Raw genomic sequence first — 20,721 nt, forward strand, 5'->3', positions numbered from 1 at the left:
TGGTCACTGCTAGCATGTCTCTAAGCGATGCTCACAAATGGTATTAAATATGTAATACTACAATTTCACATGTGATAGAATATATCAGCACTATTTGTTTAAAGTATATGCAATTAAAATATTACATTGCGAGACAAATATACAAATTCACCACTTACCCTGATGTTACTGGAGATGGGCCTCGTTTTAAATATTATATTTGTATAATTTTTTACTCTTGACCTTGAAAGTTTAGAGCGGTTACCTTTATATCAGCATCGCAACAATAAAGTATGCGATGGAGAAGGTACAGAGAAGGGCTACCAAAATGATAAGGGGAATGGAACAGCTCCCTTATGAGGAAAGACTAAAGAGGTTAGGACTTTTCAGCTTGGAGAAGAGACGGCTGAGGGGGGATATGATAGAAATGTTTAAAATCATGAGATGTCTAGAACGGGTAGATGTGAATCGGTTATTTACTCTTTCGGATAGTAGAAAGACTAGGGGGCACTCCATGAAGTTAGCATGGGGCACATTTAAAACTAATCGGAAAAAGTTCTTTTTTACTCAACGCACAATTAAACTCTGCAATTTGTTGCCAGAGGATGTGGTTAGTGCAATTAGTATAGCTATGTTTAAAAAAGGACTGGATGTTCTTGGAGGAGAAGTCCATTACCTGCTATTAAGTTCACTTAGAAAATAGCCACTGCCATTAGCAATGGTAACATGGAATAGACTTTGGGGCGGATTTTCAGAGCCCTGCTCGCGTAAATCCGCCCAAAACCGGGCGGATTTACGCGAGCAGGGCCCTGCGCGCCGGTGAGCCTATTTTACATAGGCTCACCGGCGCGCGCAGAAACCCCGGGACTCGCGTAAGTCCCGGGGTTTTCGGAAGTGGGCGTGTCGGGAGGCGTGTCGGGGGCGGGGCCGGAGCGCGCGGCGTTGCGGGGGCGTGTCGGCAGCGTTTTGGGGGCGGATACAGGGGCGTGGCTACGGCCCGGGGGCGTGGCCGCGCCCTCCGTACCCGCCCCCAGGTCGCGGCCCGGCGCGCAGGAGGCCCGCTGGCGCGCGGGGATTTACGCCTCCCTCCGGGAGGCGTAAATCCCCCGACAAAGGTAGGATGGGGATTTAGACAGGGCCGGGCGGGTGGGTTAGGTAGGGGAAGGGAGGGGAAGGTGAGGGGAGGGCAAAGGAAAGTTCCCTTCTAGGCCGCTCCGATTTCGGAGCGGCCTAGGAGGGAACGGGGGTAGGCTGCGCGGCTCGGCGCGCGCAGGCTATACGAAATCGATAGCCTTGCGCGCGCCGATCCAGGATTTTAGCCGATACGCGCGACTACGCGCGTATCTACTAAAATCCAGCGTACTTTTGTTTGCGCCTGGAGCGCAAACAAAAGTAGGCTGTTCGCGCTCGTCTGAAAATCTACCCCTTAGTTTTTGGGCACTTGCCAGGTTCTTATGGCCTGGATTGGCCACTGTTGGAAACAGGATGCTGGGCTTGATGGACCCTTGGTCTGACCCAGTATGGCATTTTCTTATGTTATTATATAATAACATTTATGTATATGGCTACTTCCCGATATTCACAAGAAAAATTCAGATTGACTACATCATCCAAAGAAGAATTAAATGTACTGAAAGAAAGAGCTAACGAATGAAATGATAGCTATTTGTAACTCTTTTAATGATAATTTACCTGTTTTGAGCAATATGGCATGGGCTGTTTTTAGCTATTCACATCATCATGTAAATAATGTGATGAAAGAAAGCTCCCTACTAGATGACAGTTCACCAATTATAACATCTACACCAGGGGTGGCTAACCTGTGGCTTTAGAGCCACACGTGGCTCTTTCATGTGCAAAATGGGGCTCTTGCCCTCCTGTCCCCATGGAAACTGAGTACCACTGCAGAAGGCAGAAAAGGGGGGACTGGAGCAGGGAGCACACACAGCAAAACAGAACAGTGAAGAGCCCTTGTGGTCTGTTACAACGCTTCCCCATCAGTCCTTGCAGTGTTGCTGACTGCAGCAGAAATAGGAGGCAAGGGCTAGTGCAGGGTACAGAGTCTTTTCTCTGCTCATCCCTGCTCTGTCCTTCCCCTCCTATGTGTAACCAGCAGCACTGGAGGATGGATGGAAGAAAGGGACTCAAGAGAAGTCTGATAGCTAGCTAGACTCATGACCTGGGACTACAGCTGGGGGAAAGGAACTGAAGTAATATTTGGAAGAAGGCGCATAGGATCTCCATACACAAAACTTACGTTTTCTCTCCTCTGTGTTTGAGATGATGTGGGGAGGCGGGGTCTTATTTACATGTCTGGTGGAGTTGTGCATTTGTTAAGAATTTTTGGAGGAGGGTGGAGTTGAGGATGTTATACATTCTGGGATATGAAGAAGACATCTAGCAAACTGTTTGCCTTCTTCAGCTCTGAGTAAATGCAGCCCTGGCGGGAACACGGCACAACCTGTGCAATCATTTTATTCATGTGGTTAGCTTTAGCATAGCCTCCCACTGGAAGTCAGAGCCGCATATAACGCACAGGCATAAGTAGCTTCATGACATTGCGGTAGTCAAGAAAATGACATTCACTGTGTAAGAAGTCATATCTGTATGGTAGGATATGGGCACCATATTGGAAATATATTAAATCAAGAACCTTGGGCCTATAGGGATGAGGGAAAGTGCAGTTGCTTACCTGTAACAGGCATTCTAGGACAGCAGGATGTTAGTCCTCACATGTGGAAGACATCATCGGATGGAGCCCAGCACAGAAAGCTTTTGTCAAAATTTCTAGAAGCTTTGACCAGCACATTGAGCATACCCAGCCTGCTGCTATCCACATTTATTTATTTAGTGATTTTTATATACCGCGGCACGTAAAAATATACATCACCTCGGTTTACAGTAAACAATAAATTAGCAACAGGCTTTACATACAACAGGCTATACAGGAAGTAAACAAATGACAGCAACCGGCTTTACATAAATAACGGAATTCAGGAGTGCCTAATATAACTACTTTAACTATTAATAACAAATGCACATGAGGTCCCCCTTCAGTCTCGTTATATAGAAAATACGAGCGAAAAAATAAAACAGACTTGAAGAGACCCCAACACTGTGGGGAGGCAGGCGAGATTCCTGAGGACTAACATTCTGCTGTCCTAGGAGAACACCTGTTTACAGGTAAGCAACTGCACTTTCTCCTGGGACAAGTTGAATAGTAGTCCTCACATATGGGTGAGTATGAAGCTCCAGACTGTCCAAATGAACAGAGAAGACCAACAGAGATCGAATAAGGTGCCAATGGGCACAACAACTGCAAGCTGTAAGTCAACTGAGGACTGTCTGGTTCCCACAGAACACAGGAAGAGTTGGGTTCAAGACTGGAACAGTTTGCGTAGGACGGATTGACTGAAAGCACTGTCCTGGCACCCATCCTTGTCTAAGCAGTTATGAGCCACAAACATATGAAGGGAACTCCAGGTTGCGGCTCGGCAAATTTTGATAATGGGGACTACACGCAAGTGAGACACCAACGTCGCCAGAGCCCGCACAGAGTGAGCCTTTACTCTGTCGGCGAGCGGAAGGCCTGTCTGCGCATAGCAAAAGGCAATGCAATCTGCCAGCAAATTCGACAAGGTTTGTTCCCACTGCCACTCCCAGCCTGTTGGAATCAAACGATATGAAAAGCTAGGTGGACTGCCTGTGGCGGCCCGTGCGGCCTAGGTAGAAACCCAAGGCCCTCTTGTAGTCCAAGGTATGCAGAGCTCGTTCCCCTGAGTGGGAATGAGGCCTGGGAAAGAAGGTGGGTAGAACGATAGACTGATTGAGATGGAAATCAGTTACAACCTTGGGCAGAAACTTAGGGTGCATATGCAAGACCACACAATCACGGAAGAATCTCGTGTAGGGCGGGTACGTCACCAGAGCCTGCAGCTCGCTGACCTGCGAGCTGAACTAATTGCCAGCAGAAATATAATTTTCCAGGTGAGGAACTTCAGGTCGCAGGATTGTAGGGGCTCAAAGAGAGATCGCATGAGCCAGGCCAGGACAACTTTGAGGTCCCAGGACGCAACAGGAGGCCAAAGGGGCGGCTTCAGTCGGAGAAGACCCCCGCATGAAATGGCCTACCAAAGGCTGTACCGAGATGGGCGTGCCAGCAACCCCTCGGTGGTATGTGCAGACAGCACTAAGGTGGAACCTAACTGAGCTGGTTGAAGTCCAGATTAGAAAGGTGCCACAGGTAGTCCAGCAGCCAAGGGAGGGGGGGGCATGAGAAGATATCCAAGTCATGCTCCACACATCAGACAGAAAACCGTTACACTTTGTAGGACTTCCTGGTGGAAGGTTTCTGAGACACCACCAGAACCTGGGAGGTGCAGTTGGAGAGCACCAAGAGTTGAAGGACTACGCGCTCAACATCCATGCCATCAGCGTCAACGCCCAGAGGTTCGGATGGCGCAGGGTCCCCTGGTTCTGGGAGATCAGGTCGGGCGCCAACCCCAGCCAGATGGGTGGCCACACTGACAGGTCCTGTAGAAGTGGGAATCAGACCTGTCAGGGCCAAAAGGGTGCCACAAGTATCATGGTCCCTCTGTCCTGATGAAGTTTTAGTAATGTCTTCAAGAGGAGAGGCAGAGGTGGGTAGGCATAAAGCAGGCCCTTCCCCCAGTTAAAGGAGAAGGCATCGCAGGCCAGCTGCCCACCTCCCACCCACAAGGAGCAGAACTTGCTCACCTTGCGATTGCGGAGCGAGGCGAACAGGTCCACATCTGGTGTGCCCCACCAGTCAAACAGATCGGCAGCCGGTGGCGATGCTTGCAGGATCTCCCTCAGTGTTGGGCCCAGTCTTTACCTGGCGCTGAGAAAGCAGAAGATCACAATGTTCGGGAGAGCAGGAAAAATCGAGGATTTATCATCATCCCCATGATCCCTGAAGGTAGTGGCGAGAGGAACAACCAGGGGAAGCATGTCAAGAGGCTCCCCGTGACCTCTCGTCGTTTATGGAGCCAATGCAGGAGTAGAAGGAATAGACTTCGGGGCCCCGAAAACTTTCTCCATCTTATTGAGGTGCGCCCAATGCCCTTTGGGGGTCATCTGGTCAAACAGACGGCTCCCACGGATGTCGTGCGAGGCCCCCAGGCACAGAATGCAAACCTCATGCGAATCCATGATGGACATAGTCCGCGGGCACCGACGAAAACTAGTCGACGCCATGAAAATCACCTGGCATGCGGTCAATGAACAGCGATCACTGTGTTTGAATCCATGCAGACTGATCTATGAAGAGCACTATGGCTGAGCCCTAAGACTGGAAGATCCTGCAAAAACAATTGCTTTGGAGCATAGGCAACTTCTACCACTGATAAAGAAATCTGATGTATCAAAGTCTCCATCCAAGGCTCAGAGCTTGCCTGCGTTTATCACATGTCAAGTTCTTCAAGCCTCTCTGGTGACAAGACCTATCAATGGTCTGAGGCACTGAAGCAACTGAGAGCCACTAATGAAGCCTGGCCACAAACTGAACCACAGTCACCTTCCTGAGCCTTCTTCTAGGCTGAGAGTCACGTTGAGGCTTGTCCACTAACCTGACCCTAAGTCACCTCACCTCTTCGAGTTTTTTTCTAAGGGTTCAATTCCAGCTAGACTTAGTTATACTGAAAAAACAGCCATGGAGCCTCTCAAACTGGGCCTTAACCATTCTTAGCAACATCTTAGTATAAATGCTGTACTGAGCCATTATGATCTGTATGCACGGCATCTGTAGAATGCCACATGAATATCCATTAGGGACATCTTCTGCAAGCCGTTTATATATCTCTTCAAGTTGCTGGATTATTTCTTAGACATGGTGAGAAACATCAACAATGGCTATTAAAAAAAGTAAGAAACCTTATGAGGAAAGATTGTTCGAGAAGAAAACATTTTGATCAGATTCCTGACGCTAATTATGGACTAATGGAAGGGAGAAAAAAATGCTTCTCCACAGCAATGGTGAGTGGTAGCAAACAAAAATATAAACTTATCTTTCATAAAAATCTAAGTTTCTTCTGGGGAAAAAAGGATTTTTAGCTAAACAAATTGCTAGTATTTCCCAAAAAAAGAAAAATTGGTTGCAGAGTATTCCGGGAATGCTCTTTTTTAATGACAAAATAAGTAACTGAGCAACTGCATGTCCAGTGGAGTGTAAGAAACCATCACTCCCACCAGGAAAGCTTTTCTATAAAGCTCTGGAGCAGAGAGAATCACATGATCCATGTGTGTAGCTCTATTACACTGCTGGACATCAAAGAAATACTATCTTCACTTGCCTAAAGACACACTGGAAACTGTCTAAGTACACAAAAATACAAAACTGTATATAACTACCTATCTGTCTGTTTCCTTAACCATGCAGTTGCTCACAGGTGGGATATCACAGGGAAAGAGATTTGGACTGCCTCAGAGCTAAAGAAAGGCCTTGGAGTTGAGGACAGATGTGGTTCTTTTGTCTGGCCCTGAAGTAGCACAAGTGCTAGAGCTGTAATCAGGGCCAGAGTTGAAGGAAAAACTAGAATCTACCAGCCAGGATTGGGACTGTGGCTGGAAATGGAACCAGAGCTGGGACTTGAAGCTGGATGAGGAAAATATGACCAGAAGTAGCCATCATATTCCCTTCTCCATTTTCTTTGGCCCCCCAGTCTTGCTTCCTCCAATTTTCTAGAACTCTCCATTAAGGTTCTGGCCCTTTTTCTCTCGGATATCACTAGTTCAAACCCCAGACACCCTCCCCTCACTCTACAGGAGAAAAACATATACCCAATGCATAACTTACTCAAAGCAGTGTGCGATGCCTGATTGTGCACCTAATGAGGATCAGCAAAAAAGTACTCATTTCAAGTTAATTACAAACATAAAAAATAGAAGAGCTTTAAAAAACTTGTACCAAATTTCTCCTCAGAATTGAAATATAAACCATAACAGAAGGATACAGATTAATTTGCTTGGTTTAATCAAACAATCAAATTATTTTATAGTACTGCTGTTTCAAGTTGCATAAATGGACATTACATTTTTGGTACTCTAACTCCTGAACAAGACTCTTATGTAATTTTATTTTCAAAATTCTAGTGCATTAATGTATTAGTATGGGGTGCCATTAAACATGAAATAGTTCAGATATTACTTACTGCACTAACATTGTCTTCATAGCTAGTGACCTGTTTATAATAGGGTGCTCCAGAGAGAATCCTCCAAGCTGTTATGCCACTCTGTGCTGCTTTGGATACTCCATCCTCACCAATCTCACAGCCACCCACAAGCAACAACCTAGACAAAAAACAGCAGCTTTAAATGGTTGTAAACAGATGATTTCTTTTCATTTATGTCCAGAGAGTCAAATAGAATGTTAAATTGTATAGTGCTAAGTCTTCAGAATTGTCATGAAATAAATCAAATAAATTAATACACATATCCATCTCATATATATAAATCCCAAAATAAAACTGAAGTATATGAGTCTTTCAACACAGGCTTCCAAAACAGCAAGACAGTCAATGTGTTTTGTATTTTATTTAAATTCTGACTTTCATGACTAGTCAGGCACTACAAAGCAGATTACATTCAGGTACCATAGGTATTTCTCTGACCCCAGAGGGCTTACAACCTATTTTGAAAAGTATCAGACTTCAACAGACTTCAACAGAGTGAAGATTCTTCTGTGAGCTTTAATAATCAAGGAGTACATATTCGGTCACTGTTCAGATAGCAAAGTTAGCCATATAAATCTATCCAGCTAACTTTGGGGGAATATTCAATAGTGCAGCTGCACTACTGAATACAGCTGGTTAACTTTAGGACAGCTTTTTAGTGCAACCTGACTTAGCCAGCTACGTTACAGTTAGCTGGCTAACTTATCTGGCTATCCTAACTCCTCCTCAAAATGTCCCTAAGTTATCCGGCTACATTTTATCTGGATAATAAGATATCCGGCTAAAATGTAGCCAGCTAAGTGCCCAAATATTCATTTAGCTAGATAGGTAGTGAGTTATCCAGGTAAATGGCTCTAAATATGGACCTAAAATGTATAAAATCTAATTTTGAATTTCTTATAAACATCTAAGGCGTTAACATAAAAAAAAGAGCATATATTGATGTTATGGAGGTTTTCCATGCTATTATAAATGTAAAGGAAAAATATTATATAACATTTAAATTAGTACCAGCATACTAATTTTTAAAATATTTTGTCTACAAAGCAAACAGATTTAAGCACCAGATGAAGTATATTAATATGGACAGTATATTACAACAGTATATCTTGAAAAGGCAAATGTTTCAGCAATTCATGTCTAGACTTAAAGAACATCTTATCCTATAAAAAAAAAAAAGTGTTATTTTTTTTTTAGTCTGCTTATATTACATTAATGTAAGGAACCAACAAAAATGGAGGCAAAATGTCATATGCGCCTATATCCACCCCCTTTAACACCCCTTCGGATTCCAGCCAATGTCTGGAAGTGTAGTTTACCTGCATGCACATGCCCACCCATGGTAAACGAAAGCATAAAAGAAAATAAAACACTAATTCTGTTTCTTCTTTAATTACAATTCCTACAAGACAATTTTGGATGGGATAAGGAAAGAAAAATCAACAGTTACATGATCTAAAAAGGCAGCACAATTCAGCTTATTTATGGATGACTAAGAGCGATCAACAGAACTGTAGCAAATTACATAGAGAAATTTATTCAGTTTACAATAACTTTCAAAAACATTCTTGCAGAAAAAGTAAATTAAAGTTGGGAGCTTATACAAAGAGTAAAAATTAAAAAAAAAAAAAGGTATCCAATGTAGACATACAACTTAGAGTAACTAGATATAATAACTATTACTTCCAACTTCTGAGCCTAAGCCCTGCCCTAACTGCGCTGCAAATACCCACCCTATTTGCTCTACTAATGTATCCATGCGTGATGCAAATCATATTGATGCTAGTATCTCATACTGTATTCTGTATGTTTTCTTCATTTCTAAATTGCTTTAAATTCTATTGCTGGAAAAGCATGAAATAAATGAAGATGATGCCGATTACACAGCCAAAGCATCCTTATTAGGCCAAATTTACACGAATAAGTTGTTGCCCACATCCAACTTAGGGGGCTTTCTATTACCAAGAAACGCTCTCAATTGATTTGGGATACAAAAAAAATATCTATTTATATGGATATTTAAAAATGGAGAAATTACTTATCTGATAATTTTGTTTTCCTTAGTGTAGACAGATGGACTCATGACCAATGGGTATAGTGTACTCCTCATAGCAGTTGGAGAGGGATCAGATTTCAATCTGACGTCAGCCCTAGTACATATACCCCCTGCAGGAAGAGCAGCTCTTCAGTATTCTCCTCGAAAAGCAATTATGGATATATGCATGACTGAATAATTTGAATAACCTGGATAACTTGATTAATTTGAACTGATTGAATTGGTTATAGCTGGAGACCACCAGTGCCCTCAACCGAGACATGTCAACACCCGGTAGGATGGGTTTCCTAGTTGGAGGAAAGCATGGCTTACCCATGAATCACTCGCTCTCGAGGATGTCACTCGAGAATTCCATGAATAACAGCAGCCGTGGGTGGGATGCTGAGTTCATCTGTCTACACTAAGGAAAACAAAATTATCAGGTAAGTAATTTCTCCATTTCCTAGCGTGTAGCAGATGGACTCAGGACCAATGGGATGTACAAAAGCTACTCCCGAACCGGGTGGGCAGCTGCTCGTGGCCCACTTAGTACTGCCCTTGCAAATGCTGTGTCCTCTCGAGCCTGAACATCCAGGTGGTAAAACCTGGAGAAGGTGTGGATGGAGGACCATGTCACCGCCCAACAGATCTCGGCGGGTGACAGCATCTTGGTTTCCGCCCAGGACACTGCCTGGGTTCTAGTGGAATGGGCCTTGACTTGTAAAGGCAGTGGCTTGCCTGCTTCAACGTAGGCCGCCTTGATGACTTCTTTGATCCAGCGGGCTATGGTTGCTCGTGAGGCCGCTTCCCCTTGCTTCTTCCCGCTGTGAAGGACGAAGAGATGGTCCGTCTTTCGTATGGATTCTGACCTTTCCAGGTATTGGACTAGGAATCTGCCAACGTTGAGGTGGCATAGACTGAGAGACTCTTCCGAATTCCTATGCTCATCTGGCGATGGTAGCGAGATGGTTTGGTTGAGATGGAAGTGAGAAACTACTTTGCGGAGGAAGGATGGGACCATGTGTAACTGGATGGCTCCCGGGGTGAGTCTGAGGAACGGATCCCGGCAGGACAGTGTTTGTAGCTCGTTGATACGACGGGCCAAACAGACTGCCACCAGGAAAGCTGTCTTCAATGTTAATAGTCGGAGAGACAGGCCACGAAGAGGTCTGAATGAGGCTCCTGCTAAGAAATCTAGGACCAGGTTGAGGTTCCAAAGAGGCACCGGCCACTTTAAGGGTGGTCGGATCTGCTTGACTCCTTTCAGAAAGCGGGAGATATCCGGGTGAGAGGCTAGGCTGCCGCTCTCGCTCTTGGTTCCGTAGCATGACAATGCGGCCACCTGTACCTTGATGGAGTTGAGAGACAATCCCTTCTGTAGTCCGTTCTGTAGGAATTCCAAAATCACAGGAATTTTGACTGAACATGGAACAATGTCGCGGTCCTCACACCAGGCTTCGAATACTCTCCAAATCCTTATGTATGTTAGGGATGTGGAGAACTTGCGTGCTCAGAGCAGGGTGTCAATTACTGCCCCCGAGTACCCGCTCTTCCTCAGGCGAGTCCTCTCAATGGCCAGGCTGTAAGAGAGAATAGAGCTGGATCCTCGTGGAGGATCGGTCCTTGTTGAAGCAGGTCTCTGTGTGGATGTAGCGGGAGGGGGCTCCCTGTCAGCAGCCTTCGCATGTCTGTGTACCACGGTCTTCTTGGCCAGTCCGGGGCCACTAGAAGTACTGGTCCCCTGTAGTGCTCCATCTTGTGGATGTTTGCGCAGCAATGATGTCTTTCCCCATGATGTGGACGGCCGAGATCTCTTGAAGGTTCGCTTCCACCCATGACATTAGGGGGTTTATTTCCAGAGACACCTGTTAGCTTCTGGATCCTCCCTGATGGTTGATGTAGGCCACTGTTGTGGCGTTGTCCGACATTACTCTGACTGATTTGTCTCGGAGTCTGTGACCGAACCATAGGCAAGCTAGTCTGACTGCCCGGTCTTCTAGGCGATTGATGTTCCATCCCGACTCTTCTTTGTTCCATTGGTGGTTAGCTCCTGGCAGTGTGCTCCCCATCCTCGTAGGCTGGCATCCGTGGTGAGCAGGATCCAGGTTGGTGAGGATAGTCTCACTCCTTGGCTCAGATGGTCTTCTTGTAGCCACCATCGTAGTTGGGTCCGAACTTTGTCCGGGAGCTGAAGATATACGGTGTACTTCTGGGACAGTGGATTCCATCGTGATAGTAGTGAGCGCTGTAGGGCTCTCATGTGAGCCCTTGCCCATGGCACGACTTCCAGTGTGGATACCATGAGGCCGAGGACTTGGAGGTAGTCCCATGTCGTGAGGCGAAGCTCACTCAACAGGGTTTGCAACTGGGTCATCAATTTTGATCTCCTTGTCGGTGTCAGGATGACCTTGTCTTGTTTGGTGTTGAACCGGACTCCCAAGTATTCTAGAGATTGGGAGGGCTGCAGACAGCTCTCGTTTGTGTTGACCACCCACCCGAGGCTCTCCAGTAGAGTTTTGACTCTGTTGGTCACCTGGTGGCTTTCCTCTGGGGATTTCGCCCTGATCATCCAATCGTCTAGATAAGGGTGTACGAGGATTCCTTCCTTCCTCAGTGCTACTGCTACTACCCACCATGATCTTGGAGAACGTCCGGGGTGCTGTGGCTACCCCGAATGGTAGTGCCCGGAACTGGTAGTGACGGTCCAGGATCGTGAAGCGTAGAAAATGTTGATGCTCTTGATGGATCGGAATGTGATGGTAGGCTTCCGACAGATCCAGGGATGTAAGGAACTCTCCCGATTGTATCGCCCTTATTACCGATCGTAGGGTTTCCATGAGGAAGTGAGGAATCTGCAGGTGGCGGTTGACCGACTTGAGGTCCAGGATGGGCCGGAACGTTCCTTCTTTCTTGGGATCGATAAAATAGATGGAATAATGCCCAGTATTTATTTGTTGTGCGGGCACCAGTGTTATAACCTCTAAGGCTAGCAATCTGATCAGTGTAGCTTCCACTGCCATCCTCTTGGAAGGGTTGTGGCAGGGGGATTCCACAAACTTGTCAGGAGGGAGGTGGTGGAAATCCAGGTAATATCCCTCTCGAATGATGGCTAGGACACACTTGTCCGAAGTTCTCTCGACCCATCTTTGGTAGAATAGGGCAAGTCTGCCCCCTATGACTTCTTCCTTTGACGGGTCGGCTGATTTTCATTTTGGGGTGGGGCTAGGGCCTGGGCCCGAGCTGGCTCCCCTTTTGTTGTGCTTGTTCCGAAAGGACTGGCTCCTGCCTGAGGGGCGAGCCGCTTGATATGTGCTTCTGTATGGGTTGAAGTGCTGTGATCCTCTGCCCCTGGAAGTTCGTGGGAAGGGTCGCTGGTTTCTCTTATTCCTGTCCTCCGGTAGCCGCAGTAGTGGGGATTTGCCCCATTTGTTTCTCTAGTTCGCTTCCGAACAGGAGGGTTCCCTTGAAGGGCATCCTTGTGAGTCTCGTTTTGGAAGATGCGTCGGCCGACCAGCTTCGGAGCCAGAGTCGTCTTCTGGCTGCCACGGCTGATGACACTCCTCTAGCTGCGGTGCGCACCAGATCAGAAGCAGCATCCATGAGGAATGATACTGCCGGTTCCAGGGCTTCCCCAGGAGTGTTGTTCCTGGTCTGTGATAAGCAGGCGCATGTCACCACGGCACAGTAGACCGCGATCTGTAGAGACATATCAGAGATGTCAAAAGACCGAGGTTGGATTCCAGGAGAAATCCAGTTGAGGGAGGAGCAGCATCCTTGAGTGTTGCTCCTCCCTCAACAGGGATAGTACTGAGCTTCGAGACCGCACAGACCATGGCATCCACTTTCGGACATACCAGGTGATCTTTGGCAGCTGGGTCCAGAGGGTACATGGCTGCCAGGGCACAACCCCCTTTGAACATAGTCTCCGGGGCATCCCATTCCAGGTCAATTACCCTGCTGGATGGCTTGTAATAGTGGGAAATGATGGGAGGTCTGACAGAGTCCCTCTAGTAGGGGATTCATCTTAGGTTCCCCCGAGGCACTTGTGCCCGGAATAGAGAGCTCTTTCAAGCTGTGTGTGACCATGTCTGGAAGCTCATCCTTGGTGAAGAAGCGCCTCATGGTTTGGTGGGGCTCTGTCCCCGGAGGGAGTTCCCCTTCCTCCAGGGGCTCCGATTCCTCATCTGAGTTGTTCATGTCCCTGAAAGTGGGGCTTCTGGACATTGGAATCGCTTCCCTGGGCATAGAGGGTCCCGGAATGTTGAGGTCCTCTGGTGGAGGTTGTGGCCGTATCATCGGAGGCCCCGGTTGCATGTGGACTAAGGTATGCAGACCTTTGAAGAATTTCACCCAGGAGATAGATGCTGGGTCTAAATTAAGAGGCGCAGTGTCCCTGGGGAGCCCCATTTGAGGGAGGGTCCCGCTGGGAGACGCTAGGTCCAGCGTACTGTTCGTGAAGCTGGAACCCGATACCGGCTGGGGATGGCCATGGGCTGGATCCCCCAGGGCCTCCTCACACTGTATACACAGGACCATAGCCTCCTCATGCTGTGCAGCTGTAATGTGGCATGCTGGGCAAAGGCCCTGAGCCTTGAGCTTCTTTTCCGGTGGTACCATGGCTTGTGCGTGTAAAATAAAGGGCCCAGGTGGCTTAGTTATGCGCTTCGGTGTGTCGAAGTTATGCGCGTAGGATTGGTACGTGCTCAGGGAGATGTGCGCACTATTGTGCACACAAATCGAAGTTATGCGCCCGGCAAAGTAAGCGCATGGCTATGCGCGTCACTTGTGCACACGGTACTTGGGCACACGACGTTGTGCGCACAAGGTATTTGTGCGCACAGTTCGCCTCTGTGCGCACGGATCAGGGCGGCGGACAGGGCAGCGAACAGATCAAAATTGTGACGGCGACCACGCGGACAACATGGCGACTACCTCGGAGGGTCTCCACGTGGGAGAACCCTCGGATCTGACCGGGGTCTAGCCCTGCTAGGGCAGATCAACCCGGTGGCACTGGTCCCGGCTGGCAACCTGTGCGACTCCTCGAGCTTCGGAGACCGGAGACTTTTAAATAGATTTCTCCCTTACCTTGTCTCGGCGCTTCCCGGTCTTGTTCTGGGCGGGCTCTGGCTGCAGGGGAAGAGGGAAAATACCTTCACCGCCGTGCTCGAAGTTGCACCCACTGCCTCTCAGCCTCACCCGATGTCGGGGGCTAGGCCCCTCCGAGGGTCGGCCGCTGGACCAAGGCTTACCTCAGAGGGATCGCAGAAATCACCTCGGGAATTCTCAACTGGGGGAGGGACCCACTGGGTGTCACCACAGGAGAGCGGGGCTCATCTGTAGAGATAAGATTTCTTCTTATTTTCTTTGCTAAATTACTCTAACACTGTGCTAGCGTGCATAGAGTCCCAAACTGCTATGGAGACGGAAAATACTGAAGAGCTGCACTTCCTGCAGGGGAATGTGTACTAGGGCTGACGTCAGATTGATCCGTCTCCAACTGCTATCAGGAGTACACTATACCCATTGGTCCTGAGTCCATCTGCTACACGCTAGGAAATAACCTATTTTATTATTCTTTTTTCTGTGTTATGCCTTTTAAGTTCTTGGTTATTATTTACATTGAGCCTCCGTTTTATTTCTTTTCTGTTAAATGTATGGGTACTATCATGTTGCATATTAATAGCAATATCTCTACCTTCTTAGGCCAGGGGAAATATTGTGCCTTATCAAGTACTACTACTACTACTATTTCTATAGCGCTACAGAACATACACAGCAATGTTCAAATACAGTATTCTGAGCAAAACAAATATCACTTAGATTATATTACAATATATTTACATGCACTGCTGTGCTGCCAACCAGAAATCCCTGCAAAAAAAAAAAAAAAAAAACCCCAGGAACCCATATGGTAGGCCTATTGTGAAGTGTGTTAGGTGTGGGCTTGACCCTCTGAAAGCCCAAATACACCAATCCACTTCCTATTAGGAAAATGCCTCACCCTCAGTCACAGATGCAGAACATAAACACAGTCTCACCAAATACAGAATAGAGCAACTATAAAGTAGAAATACAAACATGCAGACACTGAACTGGAAACGGCAAAAAGCCAAGCATTCTGTAGAGTACAACAATGAAAAAACAGATCACCATTTCTCAAATAAAATCAAGAAATAAAATACATAACAGTAAAAACATACTAATAACATTTTTTTAAAAAGCTGATGATTAAAAGATCAAATAATTAAAAACTCACAAGTTTTATTAAATGTCACACACACACACGCTTCCTCTCAGACAAACCCGCAGATGTCTCCGGCTCTTCTTTGGTTGGGATTTACCAGCAGCCCCAAGCCCTCATCTTCATTTCAGCTGCTGGCAGGTTGGAATCCACCTGCACCCCTCATTTTCTCTCTCTCACACTCATCCCAGGCAGCCTCCCATTCACACACACACACACACACACACATATCCATTCATTCCTCCTAAGCTGCTGCCGCCTGCACCTTTTACTTTATGGAGAGCAACCCTTCTACAGCTCCTCTTCCTGTGCTGGCACTGCAGTAATTCAACACTAGCAGTGCTAGCACTTCCTGTATTCTCATCTCGCAAGAATACAGGAAGTTGTAGCATGCGAGAGTTCAATACTGAAGGACCAGCAATGGAGGAGGAGCTGCAGAAAGGCTTCCTTTGCTGTAGCCTCCTCTTCTTCTGCTTCCAGTGGGATCGGGTCCACCAGTGGCACCTCAGACTTCCTTCTGTCACCTGTGGGATCAGTCCAACAGCAGCACCACGGGCCTCCTCCTTCTGCCGCCGGTGCGATTGGGTCCACCGGCAGCAGCATGGCCTCTTCTTTTTCCACCACTGGTGGGATCAGGTCCACCGGCGGCAGAACAGGACACCTTCTTCCACTGCCAGTGGGATCAGGTCCACCGGCAGCAGCATGGCCTCCTCTTTTTCCACCACTGGTGGGATCAGGTCCACTGGCGGCAGAACAGGACACCTTCTTCCACTGCCAGTGGGATCAGGTCCACCGGCGGCAACATGGGCGTCTCCCTGCTCCCGACGCTGCCCCACCAGGTGTTCCGCCCTGTGCAGCTGTTGTGAATCTCCGTACGGAGTTAGCAATCTGTTGTATATCTGCTAAGGAGTTAGCAAACTGTTGTGGATCTGCTCCCCCAGAGGGGTGGAGCTAGCAATCTGATATTGATTAGCTCCTCCCGAGGGGAGGAGTAGCAATCTGTTATGGATCTGCTTCCCCAGAGGGGAGGCGTTAGCAACCTGATGTAGATCTGTTCCTCCAGAGAGGAGGAGTAGCAGTCTGTAATGGAATCTGCTCCCCCGAGGAGAGTAGTCCGCAGTCCAATGTACTCCATAGATGGAGTTAGTGATCTGTTGTGGGTAGGCTCCCCACAGAGTGGCAGTCTATATGATACCACTCTAATAGTGTAAGGAACGAACACGTAATGTAAATTGGTGAATCCTTGGGCCGATGGCAGATGACAGCGCCCCCAGGAGGATATCCTGAGAGGGACCAACGGCTAGGCTGGAGTATGGAGACAAACACAGATAGTTCTTTATTTAGACAGGAAGTAGAACCACCAGAGGTGGCAGTAGTGAGCTGATGTGCCCGGCAGGGCTGAAGTCCCTCAGATACTGGAATTGCGGTCTCTGGGTTGCTGAGCTGTAGAGAGAGACTATAGGTAGTGAGTAGACAGGGTATGCTGGATACATAACCAGCAGTAGATGATACACTCACAATTGTACATATTTGTAATGGCTTCTATGCAACAGAGAGTCTTCAGTATATTCAGGAACAGGAGCTGTAGGCGAGAACTGGTTCCTATATGCAGTCTGGAATAAGAACTCACAATATCTGTGTATGAGATGGCTTCTGGAATAGAAGAGAGTCTTTGGAGGGTTTTAGGAACATGGGCCCTCGTGGAGCGAGTACCAGTTCCTATCTGTAATAGAACTCACAGTGTTCACGTCTGCGATCGCTTCCAGGCAGTAAGGAGTCTTCTGAGCATTCAGGGATGAAGGCCCTCGAGGAGCGAGTACCAGATCCAGTCTTAGCAATCTGAAATCAAGAAGAGAGAGCGGGGTCCCGAGGAGCAGGTACCCCTAGGTAAGTTTGTGGAGGCAGAGCAGTAGAGAGAGATGTTCTTCTTCCCATTCCCTTGCTTACTCGATTCGTAGTTGCAAGCAAAGACCTTTAAGTTGGAAGCAGATGACGTCACTACAGGGGGACACCCCCGAGGTTCGCACCCTTGCTGGTACAAAGTCTGGAGTGCGCCCTTACGTCATCAGGAACATGGCGGATCCGCAGCGTCAGGCCAGCCCAGGGATTCCGGAGAGAAGCGGCGAGGAGAAGCCGCAGCAGCATCTGTCCGTCAGACCCGAAGGGAGTCGCCACTAAGGTTGAGAGGGTGGAGCGAGGGCGAGAACAGGCACGAACGCAACAGCAGCAGCACGATTTGCACACCCAGTGGCACCAGGCCTGCCTATGCACAGATTGCTTGGCTTTTCATGGGAGGAGTTATGAATGTTTCATGGGCTCTGACTGTAGTGAATATAACTCATGATTTTTAGCAGTTTGAAATTTTTTTTTTTTTAAGTTTTGTGTGTTTCTAACAGCATCTGCAGGCTGAATAAGACACCTGTTTTGACTGTGTTAAAACTATATATTTTCTTCCTAAAGTCTACTTGCTGAAGGTAAATAGTATTGAGCAATGACTGTTTTCTATGAGTTTGGAAATTTTTATGATTAGGGCAAATCATTTTAAAAGAAGTGATAATTGATGGGTTGTAATTAAGCACATAGATGGTTTATGGGAGGGAACGTTTACCTCTTATTATAGACCTGATCAACCTTGAATGAAAGTTTGCTTGTGCTGGTGTTTCATGGGAGGCACTGTTATAGGTTTCTGTGCTCTGAATGGAGCATAATACGTGATTTTTGGTGGGTTCTTTTTGAAAAAAAAGTATGTTTGCAGTAGTAGTAATATTCAGCAGGTATAACATACCTGTTTGAATGTGTTATAATTATGTCTTGCTTCCTCAAACCTACTTGCTGAAGGTAAACAGTGCCAATCACTGTCCATTAACTATGAACTGTGAATCAACTTAAAGTGAAGAATTTTTATTTTAATAAACAAGAAATTAAAAAAAAATGTTATAAGTAGCGATAATTCATGAAAAGAATCTAATGTATTCCTGTGATATATTTTGTTAATATATTATCTCATTATTTTGGATTCATTTATGTACTTAGTAAATAATGGCTTAATAACATACATTTATTGCCCCTGAAGCAGCTCTTTTGTACAAAACACAGTTCTTGCTGGGGCTACAATTAAGGCTCATTATGGACGATCTTTCTCTTCAGCATACAAATGAATTAATTTATAATGCAGGGTTCTATGAAACAAATGTGTTTCTTTTTGTTATGGTTGGTGTGTATGTGGACCCTTGGCCCGAGGTGCGAATTGACACTGCCTGTAGGGAGGAGCCCCACAGGTCCGCACCGCCAGGAGGCGAGGTGATGGAGTAGCAGGAAGCTCTGGGCACATCAAGGGAGGGGCCCCCCAGGGACCAGGAGGTGACCGCCGTAGAGTAGCAGACTGTAGGCAGTACCTGGAGAGTCATGAGAGAAAGGACGCCAGGCAAACTACAGTACGGTAGGATCAGGGATAGATGTACAGGATATTCTCCAGTAGGTCAGCCCTGCAGGGCAGAGCTGCAACGTGGTGGGCGTAGACAGAAGTGTGTAGGCCAACCCACACGGCGGGGAAGCCCAAGCCCGGTACCAGCAGCTTCAGTAGGCAGGTACCCGGAAGATCAAGGGAGAGCCAGCTGAGTAGTAGAGAAGCAGGCCAGCAGAGCGGGAAAGCTGGCAGTGATAGCATTTCCTGGAGCAGACCCCGAGGAGCGGGGAGGCCCAAGGTAGTCTCTAAAATAGTAAACGCAGCCCGTGGAGCGGGAGCACACGGACGGTCTTGAATGACAGACACAATCCCAAGGAGCAGGAAGGCCAGCCGAGGATTCACTAGTCACTGCAGTAGTTCCAAAGGAGACCCGGGTGGTAAAACCGGTAGCCAGGTAGAACCCAAGAGGTGCAGAGCCAGCCCGAGAAGCGGGGTAGGCCAGGGGAACGAGTCCCCGACGGAGCACACACTGACCCCCCGAGAAGCGGGTGCCAGACAGGTTCCAAGATGCAGGCAAAAACGGCATCTCAGGAACCAGAAGCAGGTATAGGACTCGTACAGAACTTGTTGCCAAGTCAGCTGGCTGAGGGCGCCGATGTAGCTTAAATACAGGAGTCCAATGACATCATCAACTGGGGACACCCCCGAGGTTCCTGTCGAAGCAGCTTCAAGGGCGGGACTTGTGATGTGCGCACACCTAGGAGGGCCCATCATCGGAGTAGAAAGTGATGGTGTCCGTGCCTCCGCGCAGAGGCCTGAGGAACGCGGCGATGCAGGCATACCCGTGTGGCGAGCAGACCAGAGGGCAGAAGTGTAGAGCAAGCAGAGTATTCGCAGTCACAGCCGTCTGCGACCGACAGGCATAACACTTTTTGCATGTGAATTAAATAAATTATCTATATGCCTCATTATTAAATCAGACTTAGCATCTTTGATACCATAGATATACAGCTTAATTTTAAATTTGTGACATATTAGGAGTGATAATTTCACTTTAAAGTACCACTCTTTCATTGTCACTTACTATAGGAATCAACATAGTATATTATATTGTATGTATAAAAATAAACACCACAATACATGCATAGTACTAACTGCAAAAAATCCAAAACAACAAAAATCAGGTGTGGGTTTTTGCATTATCATCTACTGTTGTAATATAATGCCACCAAGTGGCCAAAATATTTGTAACCATCATTTTAGAGAAAACATCTGGTTATGTTTTTCACAAATCATAGTCAAAGCACATTGATAGCTCACAATTTTTCAGGATTCTCAAGAAAGATGTTCTGTTGGTCATGTTTTCAGCTCCCCAGTAAAATACAATTAAGTAAAATCAACTTCTTGGCTGATCAGAGTACGCATATGGTAACATTTCCACTTAAGACATTAGTGCAACCTTTCAAAACATAGCAAGTTATTAATCATGTTAAGAGATTAAGTACCCTTGAACTTTGACAAATTAAGTTTGTATTACATGAGCAGTAGTATAACGTAAAAGGAGAAAAGGGTCCAATTTTCAAATTTGTTTCTCCATTTCTGACTCTTAAACCCCATAATTTTGATTCCAAGGACAATGTGCAAAGCTATTTACCCGGTGGAATGGCTTGTTAAAACCTGCCCTTTTCCTTCCTGGCTGAAAGCGTGCATGGACCTTTGCAGAGTGTACGCTTTTAACTGGGTTATAAAGAGGCATTCAAGGATGTTTAGGTCAGAGGAGTGAAAGAGCACTTTCAAATCTATGTTTCACATTCCCCCTCACTCACACTAATGGCAGGTGCCAAGTACACAGGCTCTATTAGCGCATGTA

The 20,721-nt window shown here is 46.9% G+C and overlaps 1 protein-coding gene across 1 annotated transcript in view; it reads right to left on the reverse strand.

The window, feature by feature from the left end:
• NBAS (neuroblastoma amplified sequence) overlaps window positions 1-20,721 on the reverse strand; it is a 1,239,997-nt gene that overhangs the window by 1,072,856 nt on the left and 146,420 nt on the right. The window contains exon 10 of the mRNA XM_029595926.1: window positions 7,149-7,287. Coding sequence (XP_029451786.1) covers window positions 7,149-7,287 — 139 coding nt within the window. The remainder of the gene's footprint in view (window positions 1-7,148; window positions 7,288-20,721) is intronic.

Source organism: Rhinatrema bivittatum, chromosome 3 (genome assembly GCF_901001135.1).
Source record: "Rhinatrema bivittatum chromosome 3, aRhiBiv1.1, whole genome shotgun sequence".
NCBI classification, from domain to species: Eukaryota; Metazoa; Chordata; class Amphibia; order Gymnophiona; family Rhinatrematidae; genus Rhinatrema; species Rhinatrema bivittatum.